The 16,292-nt window shown below is 46.3% G+C and overlaps 1 protein-coding gene across 1 annotated transcript in view; it reads right to left on the bottom strand.

Annotated features, from left to right (window-relative positions):
• The window catches only part of CNN1 (calponin 1), a 35,943-nt gene that overhangs the window by 6,696 nt on the left and 12,955 nt on the right, over window positions 1–16,292 (bottom strand). Inside the window, exons 2-5 of the mRNA XM_083719717.1 lie at window positions 7,439–7,560; window positions 4,782–4,848; window positions 4,122–4,259; window positions 1,592–1,702 (exon numbers count right to left, since the gene is read on the bottom strand). Coding sequence (XP_083575843.1) covers window positions 1,592–1,702; window positions 4,122–4,259; window positions 4,782–4,848; window positions 7,439–7,560 — 438 coding nt within the window. The remainder of the gene's footprint in view (window positions 1–1,591; window positions 1,703–4,121; window positions 4,260–4,781; window positions 4,849–7,438; window positions 7,561–16,292) is intronic.

The raw sequence follows: 16,292 nt of genomic DNA, 5'->3' as shown, positions 1-16,292 counted from the left end.
TGGTTGGATGCATTGAATCTGGGAGCCTCCACCTCCCCAAACTCCTGCTACTTCCTGTGACTTGTGGCAGCATCAGATTTTCAGCCAGGGTTGGCACAACCAGTGCCGGATTTACATATAAGCTAAACAAGCTATAGCTTAGGGCCCCACTCTTTTGGGGCCCCAAAAAAAGTTAAAAGGGGGAAAACTGGATGTACATTTCCAAAATATAAGATAAGAAACAAATAAGATAAAACCTACATACAGCAACAGTGTATTGTGCTGTGTAGAATCCTAGAATCATAGAGTTGGAAGAGACCACAAGGGCCATCGAGTCCAACCCCCTGCCAAGCAGGAAACACCATCAGAGCACTCCTGACATATGGTTGTCAAGCCTCTGCTTAAAGACCTCCAAAGAAGGAGACTCCACCACACACCTTGGCAGCAAATTCCACTGTCGAACAGCTCTTACTGTCAGGAAGTTCTTCCTAATGTTTAGGTGGAATCTTCTTTCTTGTAGTTTGGATCCATTGCTCCGTGTCCGCTTCTCTGGAGCAGCAGAAAACAACCTTTCTCCCTCCTCTATGTGACATCCTTTTATATATTTGAACATGGCTATCATATCACCCCTTAACCTCCTCTTCTCCAGGCTAAACATGCCCAGCTCCCTTAGCCGTTCCTCATAAGGCATCGTTTCCAGGCCTTTGACCATTTTGGTTGCCCTCCTCTGGACACGTTCCAGTTTGTCAGTGTCCTTCTTGAACTGTGGTGCCCAGAACTGGACACAGTACTCCAGGTGAGGTCGGACGAGAGCAGAATACAGTGGCATTATTACTTCCCTTGATCTAGATGCTATACTCCTATTGATGCAGCCCAGAATTGCATTGGCTTTTTTAGCTGCCGCGTCACACTGTTGGCTCATGTCAAGTTTGTGGTCAACCAAGACTCCTAGATCCTTTTCACATGTACTGCTTTCAAGCCAGGTGTAGGCTCCTATGATGTAAGTAATGGGCCCCGCCTGCTAGCCTGCTCCCTAAAATATCACTGGTTTGCTCATTTCTATATACAGTGGTACCTCGGGTTACATACACTTCAGGTTACATACGCTTCAGGTTACAGACTCCGCTAATCCAGAAATAGTACCTCGGGTTAAGAACTTTGCTTCAGGATGAGAACAGAAATTGTGTTCTGGCAGCGCGGCGGCAGCAGGAGGCCCCATTAGCTAAAGTGGTGCTTCAGGTTAAGAACAGTTTCAGGTTAAGAACTGATCTCCGGAACGAATTAAGTACTTAACCCAAGGTACACTGTATAGGGTGCCTACATTCTGCATGGATTGGTTGTGTGGCAACATGTGCAAATGGCTTTAGGTCCATAAGTCACCATATAGCATATATTAAACACAAAAAACAGCAACAATTTGTTGTTGACAAGGGACAGCTGGACATATAAAGGGCTCCATTGTCTTCAGTAGATTAGGGCCTCAACAAACCTAAATCCGGCCCTGGGCACGACTACACTAATGGTCCTTTGGGACATCCTTGCAGTCCATTTATCTTCTGTTGGGAAGAATTCCCTACTGGATAAATCAGCAGGAAGTCCTGGAGTCACATACCTGCAGCCCAATGATGTTCCGTCCTTCCTTCAGCTTTTCAGGCAGGAATTTGCGCTGATGTTTCTCAGCATATTTCACGCCCATGTTCACCTTGATGCCTTTCGTCTTGGCCTGTAGGAAAGCGAGAGGCAGAAATCCCTTCAAGTTTTGCCCTTGCCCTGTGCTAATGCCTAAAGGGTAATGTTACGTTGTGGGTGAACATCTCAGACGACACAGCGATTCTTCAAACAGCTCTTGTTTATTCACAGGCCAGGACAGAACTGAACTGAAGGGTTCAGTCAGCCTGCTTATATAGAGCTCCAGTACAACGTAACTGTAACAATTTTCTAAAGCTATCCAATCACTGAACGTCACTTTCGATCCCTTATTTGCATAACTATCTACAGTATCCCCCTGCTGGCCCAGGGTGAGAACTTCAGTACACAACAGGTAAGACGCAAGTTTGTCCTCTCAGGTATATAGCAGAAGCTTCTGCTATTCCAAGAGTGAGGAGGGCTCTGCTTTGAATTCTTGCTGAGACCAGAAGGCTTTCCTTGCTCAGACCTGAATCAGATGGGGCAGGCCTCAGCACTTAATTTTGAAGAGGCTTTTCTTAAAATGAGAGGTGGTTGCCTGTCCTAGAATCTCTGTGCCTTAAGTTCCAAGAGGGTGGGAATAGGTTGTGGGAGGCAAAGCTCACTTTATATTCCAGGGCTTAGGATCTTAAATTGCAGATACATTCTGGGGCTGAGCCTTGCTGACAAAGCATGTTGTATTTTTCCATGTATGAGACAAAGTTTTTTGACTCAGAAATCATGTCAAAAAACTGGGGTCGTCCTTTACATGGATAGTGGCGGGGGGGGGGGGGAGCTGCATGCTGGTTGGCGGGTTCACAATCCCCCCCATGCCGCTGCGGGAGGTGCGTGCTTTAGGGAGTGTTTCCCACAGTGCCGTGGAGGGGAAGCTGTGCATCGCCAGCCAACTGGTTGGCGGCCCGCGCTCTAGGGAGCTTCCCGCTTGCAGTGGTGTGAGGGGAGCGGCTGCCCACTTTGCCAACCCCCAGCAATGGCCCTGCTGGGGTGATGGCGTGCGTGCAATTACCCCTTAAAAAATCTCAAAAACTTTGCGCCATCTCCCCTCATTTTCTTTAAATTTAGTCCCCCCAAATACATAAGGGTATACATAAAGGTAAAGGGACCCCTGACCATTAGGTCCAGTCTTGACCGACTCTGGGGTTGTGGCACTCATCTCGCTTTCTTGGCCGAGGGAGCTGGCATACAGCTTCCGGGTCATGTGGCCAGTATGACTAAGCCACTTCTGGCGAACCAGAGCAGCGCACAGAAATGCCGTTTACCTTCCCGCTGGAGTGGTACCTATTTATCTACTTGCACTTTGACATGCTTTCGAACTGCTAGGTTGGCAGGAGCAGGGACCAAGCAATGGGAGCTCACCCCGTCGCAGGGATTCGAACCGCCGACCTTCTGATCGGCAACTCCTAGGCTCTGTGGTTTAACCCACAGTGCCACCCGCGTCCCGTCTTATACATGGGGACGTCTTATACATGGAAAATGTGGTAAGCTCTAGATATTGAGATGAGAGTTCCCATTGCCCACCAGTGTCAGAGAGGAAAATAAGCATTGCCCTTTAGGGGAAAGGAACAAAGGCTGAGCAAACGTAAGAAGCGCAGACTAGTGCACACGTGACGTTGCTCATGCATGTTGCTGCCATCTTGAGCTGGGCGATATATTGATATATTTTCCAAAAGTCCATACCATGATATTCATTTCATGGTTTTTGACGTGGCAATATATTACGAATCCTGGGGAGCGGATGTGTGCAAAAATCACAATGTGGGGAAAACCGTGAAGCCAGCCAATGCCTCTACAGAGCTCCATCCTCATTTCAGACATTGTGATATATCAGTACAGCCATACTCTGGATCCCGAATGCCCTGGAACTCGGACGTTTTGGCTCCTGAACGCTGCAAACCCGGAAATGATTGTTCCGGTTTGCAAACGTTCTTTTGGACAGGGCTTCCATGGCTGTAGGAACCGCACTTTGGTTTCTGAACATTTTGGAAGTCAAATGAACTTCCAGAACGGATTCCGTTCGACTTCCAAGGTACAACTGTATATTGCAATGTTTAGCTGGTGATATATCATGAAGTTGAAAACCAGCTTTATCCTTATTTCAGACATTGTGATATATCAGTACATCGTGATGTTTAGCTTGTGATATATCGCGATGCTGAAAACCAGATATCGCCCGTCTCTGCTGCCATCCCACATTGAATCAGAGCCAGTGGCGGTGAGAGCCACAAACTAAGGGTCTCCTATTTGAACCTTATCTTAAGCCATGAACTCTCCAGGTGGCCTCAGTCAAGCGACTGTTCTCTCAACTCCATATGCAATATGGGGATGATGTTGGCTGAAAAAAATTACTGAGGACGTGTTTGTGAAACACTTTTATCACTCGTATTAATTGCTGTTCCATCACCACTACTTGCATTTTTACCAGGGAAAATGGGCAGCTGGGGTCCCAGGCCACTTACCATGCTAGCCAGAGCAATCAGAGTAGACTGGACTTGGGTGTAGTTTGTGTTCTCAAAGAGGTCGTTGGCTTCGAAGATGTCGTGGGGCCTCACTCCATATTTTGTGATTGCCTTAAGGAAGTTGCCAATGTTCTCCAGCTGCAAAAGAGGAGAGGCCAATGAATAATCTGCCGGGTCTTTTCTTACCCTAGCGTGCTTGTCCAGGCGATGACTGCCTCTCACAAATACCCCATTGGCCATGGACAGTGGCATTTGAGCAGATAGATCTGTGGCCATGCAGATGTTGCCGGATTCTCACTATTCCCCTTCTCTGGAGAGAGCACCCTCTTTTTAGCTCAAGCCCTCTCTTTTCCCGACACATGCACATATGTTGCTAAATCAAGGCTCGCAGGAATAATGGACAAAAGTCAAAGAGCAAAATGCGATTGGGGCACGTTATTTTGTGTGATCGTGCAGAAGCCTTTTGTGGGAGATAAAGCTGATGGCCATAGAGAAAAAGCTTGGCTAAGGAACTCTTAATGCAGAATTTGATGCCCGGTGCATCATTAAAGTTTTTTTAATCAGTTCACCCTTTTCCACTCCACTTTCCAAAGCAGGATTTGGAGAGGCAAACTTAATGAGGGATACATGGATTAGCAATGAATTAGAGGGAACGTTTACCTGGTGCCAGTTCTGTGTGGACTCGTTCACCTTCCTCACAGATCCAGGTTGGAGTTTGTTAATGAGGCTGAAAGACAGAAATGGGAAAACTAAGTTTATTTATTAAGTGTCGTGTGTGCTGATCAGTGTAAGGACTACTTCATGTGTGGTGTGTTTCTCCTTCAAGACTTCCCAATCTGCAACTCTTTTGATGCAAGAACACAACATACTGAAGAATTGTGCATGCACACAAAAGCTTATACCCAGAACAAAGTTAGTTGGTCTCTAAGGTGCTACTGGACAATTTTTATTTTTATTTTATTTATTTTGACACCATACTTTGGAAGAAGAGGAGGAGGAGGAGGAGGAGGAGTTTGGATTTGACATCCCGTTTTATCACTACCCGAAGGAGTCTCAAAGTGGCTAACAATCTCCTTTTCCCTTCTTCCCCCACAAAAAACACTCTGTGAGGTGAGTGAGGCTGAGAGACTTCAGAGGAGTGTGACTGGCCCAAGGTCACCCAGCAGCTGCATGTGGAGGAGCGGGGAAGCGAACCCGGTTCACCAGATTACGAGACCACTGCTCTTAACCACTACACCACACTTTTTCTATACACAGGGAACCTCCGTATAGAAAACAGCTTGTATATGCAGCAGCCCTAAAATGTACTTATAATCATAGCTGTCAACTTTCCCCTTTTCTTGCGAGGAATCCTATTCGGAATCAGGGAATTTCCCTTAAAAAAGGAGAAACGTTGACAGCTATGCTTATAATACAACCAGCAGAAAGAATGCTCCTTGTTATATAGAAACACTGGGATCATTCCTCATTGTAGAATTGGGTAATGAATACTGCTGCTTTTCAGTTTACAACTAGATCCTCTGGATCCGATAAAGGTCTGCATGATCCATTGCTCAAGCTGCAAGATGATGGTTACAAAAAAACAAACATAGAAAATATAATAAAACATAATAAAAAGATGAACAGCAATCCTATTCAATTGCTATATTATCTTCTGATATGTTCTTGTTTAAAACAAGGCAATTAAAATCTCTTACTACTCACAACAAAAACCAGTTGATGAGTATCGCTGAATTTTCCCAGTTTTCCAACTATCAAACTATCTTTAGGAGGAAGACAAGTTTTTAAAAATCTAGCTTGATGCTAGAGGGAAATAAGAGAATGGCAGGTGTTGCTTTCTAAGTTTGAGTGGTGTTGAGCTCATTTGTCAGAGGGATTTTTAATTTTTTTTAATATTCAAAATGATAAATAGGTAAAGCAGTCTCAAGGAAGGCAGGAATGAGTCCACCTCTCTGCCAATTGGCTGGGGTGGTGAGTAGGATTGCCAAACGACCAGGGAAAAACACCAACCATCAGCTAGGTTGTTTGACCTCTGGGCTGGTTGCCAGAACATTTTATGTAAAACCTAGCATTGCGGCTGGCCTGAAAGTTCTTATGACAGCTGGACTTTTTCTGTAAAATCCATCAACATAATTTCTGTTAGTTAGGGTTGCCACATATCCAGTTTTCCCTGAGATTCCAATAGTGATATTTGCGTCGGGGGGGGGGGGATGGATTTTGAAAAACCGACAAAATCTTTGGGTTTTTGCCAGCAGAACTAGGAAGTGTGTGGTGTGTGTGTATCACTCTTTGTCTTTTTCGGTCGATTTCCCATAAAAGGCTCAACTTCCTTTTAAAATGTGGCTCTTTATGGGGGGGATGTTCTTGGGTTATTGTTCTTAATTTGATATATGATTTTATATATTGTGATCTTTTCTGTGAAATGCCCTGAGACCTCCGAGTATAGGGCAGTATATAAGTTAAACAAACAAACAAACTTTTGTGTCTGGATTTTTACTTCTTGAAACATGGCAACCCTGCATTAATGTTCATGCTTCAGCTGTGTAGCTTATTTGCAGAGTCAGGCCGATGACCTCAGAGCAGTGTATCATCTCATGTGCTGCAAGGTTTGTGTGTCTTTTGTCCTTAGGTAAAAGTAAAGGGACCCCTGACCATTAGGTCCAGTCGTGACCGACTCTGGGGTTGCGGTGCTCATCTCGCTTTATTGACTGAGGGAGCTGGCGTACAGCTTCCGGGTCATGTGGCCAGCATGACTAAGCCGCTTCTGGCGAACCAGAGCAGCGCACAGAAACGCCGTTTACCTTCCCGCCAGAGCGGTACCTATTTATCTACTTGCACTGGCATGCTTTCGATCTGCTAGGTTGGCAGGAGCTGGGATAGAGCAATGGGAGCTCACCCTGTGGCGGAGATTTGAACTACCAACCTTCCGGCAAGCCCAAGAGGCTCAGTGGTTTAGACCACAGCGCCACCCGCGTCCCAAGAAGCGTAGGGTGTGCTTCACAGAGGCAGGATCTGCTGTCCCTTCCAGTTACCTGAAGTATGATGTCCTGAGGCAACTGCCCCACCTTGCCTCATGGGTCTGCATTATTCAAACCCACTATGAACTCTCTTAAACTGTTGTCCCTTACCACCGTTGGGCACCATTTTCCTGTAGGTTATGTACTGCTTGGTCCTGTCATACAACTTGTCTTATCATAACAGCTGCAGGTTCTGGATGCCAGCGTGTGGGTGGTGATATTCTTTGGTGTCCACCCTTCACAAAAGCACCCGAGACTCTTGGAGGTTACCAAACACGTCCCCCACCCCTACTTCCTTACTCGCAAAGGATGACTCCATCTTTCAGACTTTCCATGAAGTTTTCTCCGATGCGCTTCCCGGTCACCTCCTCAATCCATTGTCGCAGTTCGTGCTCCTTCTGGGGATCGTATTTTTGTGCTAGCTGTAGAGGAACAGAGTATTTTGGAATTAGGTCCAATGTCTGGCGAAGCTCCGGCCACTAAAGTGATGCTAATGTCCAGCGTTTTGGTCACATCTGCAAATGACAGCAGACCTGGAAAGCCTTTTTTAGCAGAAGGCTGCAATCTTATTTTCAGGGAAGGGCCTGTTAAGGCTTGCAAGGGATTAGGAGAATTAATTGAGGATAAGACAGTCGATGGCTACTAGTGATGATAGCCACATATTCCGTTCAGTATCGAAAGCAGCATAGCGCTGAATGCAATAGGGAGTAAACAGCAGCAAGAGAGGACTATCGCCCTCACAATTCCTTCTTGTGGGGCTTCTCACAGCCAGTTTCGCAGGTGGTCACTGTGGGGTGCAGCAGGGGAGGACCTTGGTAATATGGCACCCAGCGTGAGGCCAAAATTTGACACACAAACACTCAACCCTTATGCTGCCTTCCCGAAGCTGGCTAAGCAAGGTGCTGGGCTTTGGAAAGGAGGTGCAAGGCTCTGGCAGGGTCCTAGAGCCCTCTCAGCTCCTTCCCAAAGCTGGACATGGGCTAACTAGGCTTTGGGAGGGAGGTGGGAAGGTGCCTTTTTGGGCTCAGCACTCTATAAAAGGTAAAGGTAAAGGGACCCCTGACCATTAGGTCCAGTAGCAGACGACTCTGGGGTTGCGGCGCTCATCTCGCTTTACTGGCCGAGGGAGCCGGCGTACAGCTTCCAGGTCATGTGGCCAGCATGACTAAGCCACTTCTGGCGAACCAGAGCAGCGCAGGGAAACACCGTTTACCTTCCCGCCGGAGCGGTACCTATTTATCTACTTGCACTTTGACGTGCTTTCGAACTGCTAGGTTGGCAGGAGCAGGGACCGAGCAACAGGAGCTCACCCTGTCACAGGGATTCGACCCGCCGACCTTCTGATCGGCAAGTCCTAGGCTCTGTGGTTTAACCCACAGCACCACCCGCGTCCCAGCACCCTGTGCACTGCCCTAAATCCACCTCTGAAAACAGAATGCTGGACTAGATTGGTCACTTTGGCCTGATCCAGCAGGGCCTTTTATGTTCTTAACTGGCCAGAGGTGGCCTCATTGTTTACTCTGAGAATTAAGGTTCGTGTACAGCTAAGGAGTACAGCAATTCGGATCACGATGAAGCATTACGGTCAAGATCTGCTCATTTTCATCACCAAGGAAAGGCAAAATATTTGCACAACATTAACAACTCAATATTGCATGCAATATTGTATCCAAATGCACTCATTTCTGCCTTAAATTGTGCTATCTGCACACTTTAATTCTGAAATTCTTAAGTATGTTCAACCTAGTTTCTATGTGGCAACAAGGAATTGTGAAACTGAAGCTGGTTTTCATTTCTTTGTTAATTTTCAACATACAGGGAATTCCTGCTAATGGGGGTTCCATTCATGACCACTGCGCGTCAGTCCATTCCGACCTGGTTCACCCCATTCTGCCCCTGCCACACACCCCTTTCAGCGCCCAAAACAGTGTGCACATCAGCGGTCATGTGCTTGTGATCATGCACAAGTGGGAAGGTGCCTGTAGGTGCACGCACACACACACACACACTTTTCAACGCTGGGGTGCAAATTGTTTGGTATGTTAGTTGCACTTCTGTTCTTTGGAATGCGTGTACCTTGGATTGCAAACGCTGCAAGTTGCGCGTTTTCGGGTTATGGATGCACCAAACCCGGAAGTACCATAATGGGTTACTTCCAGGTTTTGGCGGTCGCGCATGCGCAGACATGCCAAATTGCATCAGGCGCGTGCGCAGATGCGGCCCTGCGAGTTGCGAGCGTGCCTCCCGCATGGATCACGTTCGCAACCCAAGGTTCCACTGTAATTTTCAGGGGTGTTTAATGGCAACATAAGTGGAACCTGGACAAGGACAATGGCGGAAGTCCAAAAACGTGGTACCCTTACAGGCCCACACCACGAACAGAGAAGTGGCACTGGCAAGATGTCACGAGATCTTGCTCAAATCTCGTGATATCTCGAGAGGGCTCCACAAGTTCTCACTGGAACCTGCCACTGCTCCTTCACAGGTGCCAGCATGCAACTCAGGTAAGGCAGGCTTCAGCAGGGGTAGCACGGCAGCACCTTTTAATTTCACTGCAGGTGGTGAAATAGGGCAACCCCCCACCCCCAAACCAAAATGTGGAAATAGAATTAAGAAAGGGCTCTTCTAATTTTCTTATTAGTTTTGATTGCAAGCTGTCAAAGACCACATCTGGACATAACAAGTCAGAATTTGTCTTAAACCATGGTTTGATAGGAATGGATTTGCTCCTCTCTGCTGCCCTCCTACCACATAGGTCTCTATTCTGCCCCTTGTGAGCTTGGTTCTCTCTAATTGGAGTGTTTGTTTCAAAGAAAACCAAGGTTTAATTCTGGCTTGCTGATCATAGTGGGTTGAAACAAGGCAAGGCATAATATCGCTTCTTTGAGATGTGCCAGGATGAGAGACCGGGAGCATGTTCATGAGCAAACCACATTTTAAGACAAACCTGACTTCTTTTGATGTACAAACCTGGCCAATATCCTGATTTTCTGCTACCCACCCCTGGTAAAATATTATCCCAACGATGTGTGCGTAAGATTGCAACCATGGTTATCTTATCATGGAATGTGAGGAGGGTGACAGTGCCTATTCCACCAAAGGCTTTGGTTCTGTGCACACCTCAAAGCAAGCATGTACAGATAAGGCTGCAAATTCCATCAAACTTTTTTTTTAATGGTAAGTTTGTCAACAACACATTCTGTTTCTGAAGACAACACAGAACAAACTGTTGCAGACCTAATGAATATAGTGTTCAGCAAGCCAAGCAGAGCTTGCAGCAACATGGAGTGGTGTCCAACAGGGGGATGCTCTGAGAGTGATCATTGGTAGCGGATATTACCTGATCTGAATATCTCTATTTTCATCTCTGTTGGACTGTATGTTAATGCTGTGGAAACTTATACCGACCATAGAGAGCAACGAGTCACCAGTATTTGGGTTTTTATGTACCTCTGGGAAAAGCAACCTTGGCGCCAGCTTGCCTCTTTATTTGGAAATGTGCTTGCAAACCAGGTCCTGGCATTCCTTCTAAGGGCTTTTTCAGCCCCCCAAGCAACTAGGGTCTTGGATTCTACTGGCCCCATGAGAGTGTGCTGCCTGAGTGACAGGAGAAAGCTTCGAGGAGTTTATGATCTGCTGGTTTGTGAAAAAACCCATGACGATATTTCAGCCACTCTCTGCCAGCCCAAGAAGCCAGATGATTAAGCCATTAAAATCAAAACCGCTGCAGCGACAGTCATCTGTGCTGCCCTTGTAGGTTTTTTTATTTAAAAAACGAATCTCCCAGAGCAGGCAGGATCACAGGTCTCATCCCTGCTTCAATCTGGAAACCAGCACATGGAGAAATCTCATGCAGTTTCTCTAAGGTAAAGGTAATGAGACCCCTGACCATTAGGTCCAGTCGTGACCGACTCTGGGGTTGCGGCGCTCAACTCGCTTTACTAGCCGAGGGAGCCGGCATACAGCTTCCGGGTCATGTGGCCAGCATGACTAAGCCTCTTCTGGCGAACCAGAGCAGCACACGGAAACGCTGTTTACCTTCCCGCTGGAGCGGTACCTATTTATCTACTTGCACTTTGACATGCTTTCGAACTGCTAGGTTGGCAGGAGCAGGGACCGAGCAACGGGAGCTCACCCCGTTTGCGGGGATTCGAACCGCCGACCTTCTGATCGGCAAGTCCTAGGCTCTGTGGTTTAACCCACAGCGCCACCCGCGTCCCACACAGTTTCTCTACCTGGCCCCAAAAGGGATTCCAAAGGATGGTCCAAGGGAAGGGAATCCTCCCTCTGCGGAAAAAAAAACACAAAATCAGGAATTTGTGGAAGCTAATATACCAAATAAGGGATGCGGGTGGCACTGTGGTCTAAACCACTGAGCCTAGGGCTTGCCGATCAGGAGGTCGGTGGTTCAAATCCCTGTGATGGGTGAGCTCCCGTTGCTTGGTCCCAGCTCCTGTCAACCTAGCATTTCAAAAGCACACCAGTGCAAGTAGATAAATAGGTACCGCTCCGGCGGGAAAGTAAATGGCATTTCCGTGCGCTGCTCTGGTTCACCAGAAGCGACTTAGTCATGCTGGCCACATGACCTGGAAGCTGTACTGTACCTCGGCCAGTAAAGCGAGATGAGCATCGCAACCCCATTAGGAAGCCCCCTCAATCTATTGGCCCCATTAGGAAGCCCCCTCAATCTATTGTGCTTTCTCTACATCCTTCTTTTAGTTACGCTAGATAGGGTGCTTCTGGCCCTCAGCTCCTCTTGTCTTTTGGGGTTTCTTCCCACACATTTTTCAAGTCCTCCACCAAACCCACACAGTTCCTTCTTTGGAGGCTGCGTGAGCTTTAAGTCCCTTCCCCTTAGAATATGAACCCTATTTCATGGTTATCATGGAATCATCTTTCAATCATCACACCAAGGGCTCATCACTTGTACTGTGCCTAGAAAACATGGTTCTGAGCAGTTTTGCGCTTGACCCAAGCTTTATCGGCAGGGTTAGTCTGGGGGAAACCAAATTGTTGTTTGTTCCGATTGAGTGATAAAGAGTGATTTTCCCCTGGGGTAGGTGGGTGGGGGAGGGGAGAGAGAGAGAAAGCAGCGAGAAGAGAGCTGAAATATACTCGGAGTCGAGAGTGGATTTCATGCTCTTTATTCAGCTCATAGTGGTGAGGAGGAATGGAAGTTACCCCAGAATGTCTGCTTTATATACATTATTACACAATGGTTCCCACGTGATTGGCTAATTCCGGGATTCTCCTGTAGGCCAATCAGGTTGCGGATTCACTTCCACCTGGAGCTGGATTGGGTGGCTCCTGTGGACCAATCAGACTGCTGCATTCTGTGTCCTATTGTTCTAGGACCAATCAGACTGCTGCATTCTGAATCCTATTGTTCTAGGATCAATCAGACTGCTGCATTTTGGATCCTATTCAACTCAGTACATAACAAGAGCTAAGTGTGGATAAGCCCCAACTTGTCCAAACAGTGGCAAAGGCTTCACCTGTCACAATATAGATTGTATTGGTTTGGTTTAGTCTATCTTAAACCCCAAGAAACTGAGGAAGATGTAACAAGCGAGTGCTTCTTTCTTTCACAGCAGGCTTTCCCACTGCTCAAAATTTTCTCTGAGCTTCTTTTTGGCACATAGTGGGGTGACGTTTCAAATGCCTGTATTTTCCTTCCCACTGGGGAAGAAAGGGGCAGGATTTGTATTAGAAAAGTCTTCTCATTCCCTTTGTGAATTTTTGATCCAGATTGCAGCTTCCTGCAGCTGCTGTAGGTTACTTTAAAACAACAACAAAACCCACAATGACTTCAGGGTAAGCATTCCTATGACGTAATCTGATTGAAGCCAGCCAACGCAGCAGCGATCCACAACGCGTTCCACTAAGATTTTGATTTGGGGAACAGCTCATTCTAATACAGCAATCCAATAAGGAAAATCTAATACAGTATTTCCTAAGCCCTTCTAAAGCTGGCAGGACTCTGAGCCTCTGACAACATTCTGTTCTGATGGCTCTCATCCCATGCTCCTGGCCGGTTGTTGCAAAGGCTAGAGAGATTTGCTTTGAATTTTGTGGGGATTTCTGCAGGCTATAGGACTCTCCCAACCTGCTTCTGTTTCACTGCCTCTAGATTTTCCCTCATAAGCTGGCTGCATGGTTGAGCGCAGGATGCAATTCTTGACAGAAATAGGAACAAGGGTTGGTGCTGACCTTTAAAGCCCTAAACGGCCTCAGCCCAGTATACCCGAAGGAGCGTCTCCACCCCATCGTTCTGCCCGGACACTGAAGTCCAGCACCGAGGGCCTTCTGGCGGTTCCCTCACTGCGAGAAGCCAAGTTACAGGGAACCAGGCAGAGGGGCTTCTCGGTTGTGGCACCCGCCCTGTGGAACGCCCTCCCACCAGATGTCAAAGAGAAGAACAACTACCAGCCTTTCAGAAGACATCTGAAGGCAGCCCTCTTTAGGGAAGCTTTTAACGTTTAACAGACCACGGTATTTTAATACTTTGTTGGAAGCCACCAAGGGTGGCTGGGGTATAAATAAATGATGATGATGATGTGGGATTTTGTGTAAGAATCCTGAGGCAATGCAGGAATCTCAACGAAAGCTTCCATGGCAGATGGCCATCTAGCCATTAAATATTAATATTAATAATAATAATAATAATAATAATAATAATAATAATAATAATAATAATAATTTATTATTTGTACCCCGCCCATCTGGCTGGGTTTCCCCAGCCACTCTGGGCGGCTTCCAACAGAGATGAAAAATACACTAAAATGTCACATATTAAAAACTTCCCTGAACAGGGCTGCCTTCAGATGTCTTCTGAATGTCAGGTAGTTGTTTATCGCTTTGACATCTGATGGGAGGGCATTCCACAGGGTGGGCGCCACTACCGAGAAGGCCCTCTGCCTGGTTTGAATTGTGCTCGGAAACATACTGGGAGCCAATGTAGGTCTTTCAAGACCGGTGTTATATGGTCTCGGCGGCCGCTCCCAGTCACCAGTCTAGCTGCCACATTCTGGATTAGTTGTAGTTTCCGGGTCACCTTCAAAGGTAGCCCCACATAGAGCGCATTGCAGTAGTCCCAGCTATATATATAGTATAGCTGTTAAAAGATACATGAAAATGCAGCCTGAGAATCTGTTTTTTTTTTAAATAATAATTTCAATTTCGCATTTTACAATTGAATCACAAATCTAAATTTGCACATCCAATTTACAACATCCAATCCTTATATTTGACTTTCGTTGTTGTAGAAATACTGATGGAAAACATAGGCCTGCTGCACCATTAGCAGCCTCAACTGCCTGTCACTGATTGACTCTCCCCCTCCCATGTGTTCTTCCTCAGGTTTTGTTAATTTGTATGTTTTGTTGTAAAATGGAAAATGATAAATAAAATTATATTTAAAAAAGAGAAGAGTGGATGAAGGAAGGAACCAGTTAAAGCAAGGCTGATCTTCCTTTCCTGTTTCAACAAGACACCCCCCGCCCCCCACTTACAAGATGAGGAGGACCCACAACAAGAGCGTGTAGCCGTTTTTAAAGACTTTAGAAATTGCCTGACCTCTTAGCCAAAGCCCAAAGGCCACCCAAAAGCATCACAGAAAGAGACTGTCTACACAGGGGTCAGCAACCTTTCCCAGCCGTGGGTCAGTCCACCATCCCTCAGACCATGTGGGGGGGGCCAGACTGTATTTTGGAAAAAAAACACCCGAGTGAATTCCTATGGCCCACAAATAACCCAGAGATGCATTTTAAATAAAAGAACACATTCTACTCACGTAAAAACACCAGGCAGGCCCAACAAATAACCCAGAGATGCATTTTAAATAAAAGAACACATTCTACTCAGGTAAAAACGTGCTGATTCCTGGACCGTGCGCAGGCCGGATTGAAAAGGCAATTGGGCCGGATCCAGCCCCTGGGCCTTAGGTTGCCTACCCCTGGTCTACAACAGAAATTTGAGAGTGTGGATAATAATGTGTGCTGATTGCCTTGTTCTAGCCTGTCTGGGCCATTTTTTTGAAATGGCAAATAATGTAATTCCTGAAACCATTGTCCCAGACCTCCCCTATTCATGCACAAAATACGCTCTTTTGACTGGATTTGAAGGACTTTTAATTGAAAAGAACTATTGGAAAGGATTTGTCCAAGATACGTCCTTCAACTGCAGAGACAATATTTGGGATGATTTAAGAGAGTGGTTTCGGGATTGCTCTCTTGTACTGTTTGAGACATGTGGTTTATGTACTTAAGTATGTGTGTTTACCTTGTGCACTTATGAACAGGGCTTTTTTTCAGCTGGAACTCACCGGAACTCATTTCTGGCGCCTCTCAGGTGGGCACCATTGCCATTCTAAGAGAATGAGGGAGGCATTCTAAGGACTCAGCTAAAAAAGGTAAAGGACCACTGACAGTTAAGTCCAGACGTGAACGACTCTGGGGTTGTGGTGCTCATCTCACCTTAGTGGCCAAGGGAGCCAGCATTTGTCCGCAGGCAGTTTTTCCGGGTCATGTGGCCAGCATGACTAAGCCGCTTCTGGCGAACCAGAGCAGCGCACGGAAATTTCGTTTACCTTCCCGCCAGAGCAGCACTTATTAATCTACTTGCACTTTTGGCATGCTTTCGAACTGCTAGGTTGGCAGGAGCTGGGACCGAGTAACGGGAGCTCACCCCGTCGCGGGGATTTGAACCGCCAACCTTTTTGATCAGCAAGCCCAAGGCTCAGTGGTTTAGAACAGGTGCAATTAAATGTTTTAAATGTGTTGTAAAGTGCAATATACAAATGTGACACTAGATGGCAACTGTGAGCTATGACAAATTCAATGCATTTTTCAAAATGTTTTTTCCCCCACAGTATTTTCACAGCATTTTAAAAATATTTGTGTAGATGCCACCATGGTGAGTTCCAGCACTTCTTTTTCTAGCAAGATAGCATTGCTTATGCACATTCATTTTATTTATGACCTTAGAATTCTTATTAACACCATGAACAGAACAAATTCATTAGGGCGCAAATGAAAACTATTAAAGTCCACATCAGATCAGGTGTAAAGTAGCTCCTTTGGTGGTAGAATCCAATGTGATTAGTTAAAAGGTGAAGAAGAATGGGCTCTGAGAGAGAGAAGAGAAAGACTTTTGA

The sequence above is a fragment of the Podarcis gaigeae genome (assembly GCF_964106915.1).
Source record: "Podarcis gaigeae genome assembly, chromosome: 17".
Taxonomy (NCBI): Eukaryota; Metazoa; Chordata; class Lepidosauria; order Squamata; family Lacertidae; genus Podarcis; species Podarcis gaigeae.
This window is presented reverse-complemented; position numbering and strand designations above follow the sequence as displayed.